Raw genomic sequence first — 4,839 nt, 5'->3', positions numbered from 1 at the left:
CTGTGTGTGTCTGTCTGTGTGAGACTGTCTGTCTGTCTGCGTGTGTCTGTGTGTGTGTCTGTGTGTCTGCCTGTGTCTGTGTGTGCCTGTGTGTGTCTGTGTGTGTCTGTGTGTGTGTCTGTGTGTGCCTGTGTCTGTCTGTGTCTGTGTCTGTGTGTGTGTGTGTCTGTGTCTGTGTGTGTGTGTGTGTCTGTGTGTCTGTCTGTGTGCCTGTCTGTGTCTGTGTGTGTCTGTGTGTGTCTGTGTGACTGTGTGCCTGTCTGTGTCTGTGTGTGTGTGTGTCTGTGTGTGTGCCTGTGTCTGTCTGTGTCTGTGTCTGCCTGTGTCTGTGTGTGCCTGTGCCTGTGTCTGTGTCTGTGTCTGTGTGTGTGTCTGTGTGTGTGTCTGAGTGTGTGTCTGTGTGTCTGTGTGTGACTGTCTGTGTGCCTGTCTGTGTGTCTGTCTGTCTGTGTGTGTGTGTGCCTGTCTGTGTGTGTGCCTGTCTGTGTGTGTGCCTGTCTGTGTGTGTGCCTGTCTGTGTGTGTGCCTGTCTGTGTGTGTGTGTCTGTGCCTGTCTGTGTGTGTGTGTCTGTGTGTGTGCCTGTCTGTGTGTGTGTCTGTGTGTGTGCCTGTCTGTGTGTGTGTGCCTGTCTGTGTGTGTTGGGCTGTGTGGGGCTGTGCCTGTCTGTGTGTGGGGCTGTGTCGTGTGTGGCTGTCTGTGTGTGTGCCTGTCTGTGTGTGTGTGTGCCTGTCTGTGTGTGGGGCTGTGTCGTGTGTGGCTGTCTGTGTGTGTGCCTGTCTGTGTGTGTGCCTGTCTGTGTGTGGGGCTGTGTCGTGTGTGGCTGTCTGTGTGTGTGCCTGTCTGTGTGTGTGCCTGTCTGTGTGTGGGGCTGTGTCGTGTGTGGCTGTCTGTGTGTGTGCCTGTCTGTGTGTGTGCCTGTCTGTGTGTGGGGCTGTGTCGTGTGTGGCTGTATACTGATTTTCAGATTGTCTAAGCACGGTAGGTTTGTTGGTCATGTGTTGAAAGGAGAAACAGGAGATCGTCCGCCGTTCAACTCAAGGTGAGGTGCTGGTTAAATTACTTGGTGCTGGTTGGGTTTTGACTGAATTAGCATTTTAGTTGTCTATTAATAGATTTTTTTGGGAAAATGTTTTCTGTACTGCCTATGTCATTCTATGCAAATATTTGGCTTTAAATTTGTCCTGGGATGAAAGCTTTATAAGTTGGCTGTGATTAGGAAATTTTAAATGCTGCAATGTCGTGTTACATTTCCTTTTTACACGCACACATCCACCCAACAGTCTAAATTCTACCTCTGTCCACCATATGCAATGTGTTTTAAATGCCGTGCTTTAGCCCATATATTGATTTCACATGTGCGTGTGTGTATTTATTGCACCTATCTGTTCTGTTTAATGTTCATTTCATATGAAAACACATGGTTATAATTACATAAATACATCTCTGTACAGGGTGGGGTTTTCAACATGCAGCCTTTCTTGATGTGTATTTGTAAAGGGAAATCTTGTACCTATTTTGAAACATTCTATTTTTCTTATTGTGAAATCATTAGATGCCCCGTGCTTCGCGCGCTTCGTCTGTAGCCAAGATGAAGTGGAAGAGGATTCTTCCCATGGCGACGACTCTGGCCAGAGGCTTCGAGCCTGGTATGTAGTCGTAAAGATACAATGATGCATGTTTTCAACTCATTTATATTCCTCAGAATTCTATTGCATGAATGTGTGATGTTTGACTTTTAGATCAACAGCTCGAGATAAGTTATTCATTTTAGTTTTGTGTTGAATTTGTCTTTTTATTAGTGCGTGGCACTGGAGCACGTCACCGTGTCGAGCCGTGGCCTGTCTCTGCCCACACCGGGAAGACCAATCGATTGGTTCTCCCTCCTGAGTCTCCAGATAAGCAGGTAAACTTGTCAAAGACCTTTCAGAAAATAATATATAATTTAGCTGTGGAATATGTTTGGAGTGGAATGACAACTTTTTATTTGTCCTTATTTATAGTTTGTGCTGTTTGTGGGCGACTCGCATCTGCGTGCGTTGGTTGACCGTTACGTGAGGATGCCAGACGGTTGCCTTTCGTTTGGGTTCCTGTCTACGCCTGGGGCGTCTGCCGCTGAGCTCCGCACTGAGTTGCTGAACGCAGACATCCCCAGAACCCCCGACATCGTTTGCTTGCTGGCTCCGAGCAACAACCTCACGGCGACGCCAGGCATCGAAGCGGCTGGAGTTGCCTTCGATGGACTTCTGAGAGCTGCCCGCAGTCGATGGCCTAAGGTAGTTTTTGTGTTACAAAATAAAGTGTATTTTCAAGGCAGACTATTTAACAGAATTGTATAGTGTGTAATCCAAAACTTTTGTGCGGATCAGGTGTTTGTGCTCGATTTCCCTCCCCGGCTGGCGAGTGAATTGGCACCGCAACAATTCCTTCGAGAGGAGTTTCGTCGCGTTGCAGCAAAGAACGGTATGTAAAAATGATTAAGAGATAATGTCAGTATAGAATATCTTTGTAGGAAAGCTTTTAGTGTATCAACACCACCTCTTGGTACCACGTGTAAAATATGTATATAGTGTATGGTTTAATATTTGTTTTCTTCTGCAGATGTTAAGTACTGCGTCACAGCTGACCGCTTTCCGCTGGACTCGCGTGCCTTGTGGAGTCGTGATGGGGTAAGTCGTGTTATAACTTGGCACGTGAGAAATTCATGTAATGTCATTTTTAGATGGCAAAAGCAGTTTATTTCAATAATAACCCGTGCTTCTCATTATAATAGATCCACCTGAGTGACGATCTGGGGATGCCGCTTCTCGCGAAGCTTCTGTGGCACTTCTCCTTTCTGCAGCTACAGTCACCTCTGCCTGTTACACCTCCGCCTGTGTCTCCTCCCAAGTCACCCCCGACTGTGAGACCCTTTGCTACCACCGTGGTTGTGAAGGGAGAGGTTTCCCGTCCACGTCCCCTTGACCCCTTCAAGGAAACTGTCGTCGGACGTCGCGGAAAGGTAAAAGTTATACAATTTTGAAGAGCTTTAGTTTTAGTTAGGCCACATTTATTGAATACTAATTCTCCCTATGTGTTTATAGCGCAGCCAACCTGAGTCCTGGGATGCGCCTGAGGACTGGGATCAGTCTTCCGTGCGGATCCTTCCTCATGAGGTTTGTACATTGGTATGATAGCTGATAGGAAATTAAACCGTAATGATGCGTACATTTGTTTCATTTAAATGCTATTCCTATAAGACAGGGCAAATGGTCAATGGCTCAATTCTGTTTTTTATTTCTAGGTTTGTGTGCCTCCTCTGGTCCTGAGGGAGTGCTTTGTCGTGCTAAACCCTATCCGGTTTAGCACTGACAAGTTGGCTGCAATGGATCGCATTGTTCCATCCAACCTTGACGTCCCCATGGGGAATCGCTCAAAGGTAATTTGTGTGATTTTAATATTAACTGTTTGTGAGTGCATACATATTAATAGCGCCTGTAATCCTATATGACAAGCTTTACATTGTATGGTACAGATAGTTGCATTGATAACAAATGTGTTATATTTCATTAACTGTTATCATTTCCGTTCTCTTCCATTATGATAGAAACGGAAGGTGGCACATTGAACCACGGCTGTGGTCTCCAAAGGAAAGAAGGCCCGCCTTGAGGTTGGTAATTTCTCAGTGAAATATGTACTTGTTTTTTGGTTGAAACACAGGAACAACTATTTTCTGATTTCGCCTTTAACACAAGAGATAGTCCAACATTCTCTGTGTAGGTATTGTTTTGCCAATGATTTACAATTATTTTCCAGGCACTTCCAACTCCAGCAAGGATTGCCAAACCTTCGAAGCTGGTACCTCCCCCTCGACCTGTTCCAGAAGCTGCTGTACCAGCCACTCTGGAGGGCAGCGTCTTTGTGCCTTCGAGCAAGGTAATTTGCATACAACATGTGATGATTACACACATTCAGTGAATAGAGTGCGGTTCTCTATTCTTTTGATTTTTTCTCTAAGTACCCTTTAAGAAAGTGTAGTTTTGTGTTTCCATTTCTCAATTGTAATGTACATATAATTCTTTCTATGTCATTGCAGTTTGCTCAACCGGAGGGGGATGACCAGACTCTGTGTTGATGAGTGGCCGTTTCTTCAAACAGAGTTTTGTGAGGTAAAGGAATGGGGGAAAAAAAGAGCATCTTGTAATATTTGGGTTTTGTTGTTAAATTTGTATGTAGCGCCACAAAATACAGGCGTGCACAACACTATGTTTGTTACTGTTTTAAATAAACTACATTAGCAGTAAGTTCTTTGAACTGCCCACTTTTCAATTTTCATGCAATTGTATCTCTCGATAATTTTGCTCCCTTACCTCATTGTAGAAGGTGAACCAGCCAACTCCTCGGGTTGTCTCTGGACAGAGAAAACAAGAGGAGCCAACACCTTGGGGGCCAAAAGTTGTGATGGCCCAGGCTGATAAACCAACAGCTAATGAGACCAGCTTCTTGGGATGTTCAACCAAGGTAATTAAAACAATATAAACAAATGATTTGCAAATGAGCAATCAATCTGTTCCAGGATCAGTATCTAGTAACATTTACATTTTTACTTCATAATTACAATCAACATAGTTTAACTGTTTTTAACATGTTCTTGGTAATATCTACACACTATGATTTGGAAATGTCAAGAAGGTTGGCTGATGAACTTGTTGTGCTCATTTTAATTATTTAAACTGAACTGAAATAAAAGTTTTCTTTGTCCTTAATTCTGTTCACCACAATACACCAAATGTCCCCTTTTCTATGGCTTATGAGTTTGCATGTATGGGTAAACCTATTTTTTTTTTAACATTCGTAATGTT

At 44.1% G+C, this 4,839-nt stretch overlaps 1 protein-coding gene across 3 annotated transcripts; it reads left to right on the top strand.

The window, feature by feature from the left end:
• The first annotated feature begins 890 nt into the window (after positions 1-890).
• LOC132453624 (uncharacterized) lies at positions 891-4,492 on the top strand. Of its 3 annotated transcripts, XM_060046597.1 has the most exons (12): positions 891-1,647; positions 1,801-1,904; positions 2,002-2,274; positions 2,368-2,461; positions 2,600-2,667; positions 2,772-2,999; positions 3,082-3,153; positions 3,282-3,416; positions 3,585-3,647; positions 3,794-3,913; positions 4,074-4,146; positions 4,358-4,492. In XM_060046597.1, exons 1-9 carry the CDS (start codon positions 1,554-1,556, stop codon positions 3,603-3,605), a joined length of 1,089 nt encoding a protein of 362 aa, XP_059902580.1. In that variant the 5' UTR covers positions 891-1,553; the 3' UTR covers positions 3,606-3,647; positions 3,794-3,913; positions 4,074-4,146; positions 4,358-4,492. The 3 variants fall into 3 exon arrangements, with proteins under 3 accessions (XP_059902580.1, XP_059902579.1, XP_059902578.1); XM_060046596.1 differs by having other exon boundaries at positions 3,585-3,913; XM_060046595.1 differs by having other exon boundaries at positions 893-1,647; positions 3,282-3,913.
• The last annotated feature ends 347 nt before the right edge of the window (positions 4,493-4,839 follow it).

This window comes from Gadus macrocephalus, chromosome 3, assembly GCF_031168955.1.
Source record: "Gadus macrocephalus chromosome 3, ASM3116895v1".
NCBI lineage: Eukaryota > Metazoa > Chordata > Actinopteri > Gadiformes > Gadidae > Gadus > Gadus macrocephalus.
This window is presented reverse-complemented; position numbering and strand designations above follow the sequence as displayed.

Bases quoted from the DNA above. Each gene is read 5' to 3' on its own strand.
- LOC132453624 (XM_060046595.1), top strand. From the start codon at position 1,554: ATGCCCCGTGCTTCGCGCGCTTCGTCTGTAGCCAAGATGAAGTGGAAG. The intron at 1,905-2,001 runs GTAAACTTGTCA...CCTTATTTATAG, and splicing joins CTGAGTCTCCAGATAAGCAG to TTTGTGCTGTTTGTGGGCGA. The intron at 3,000-3,081 runs GTAAAAGTTATA...ATGTGTTTATAG, and splicing joins TCGTCGGACGTCGCGGAAAG to CGCAGCCAACCTGAGTCCTG.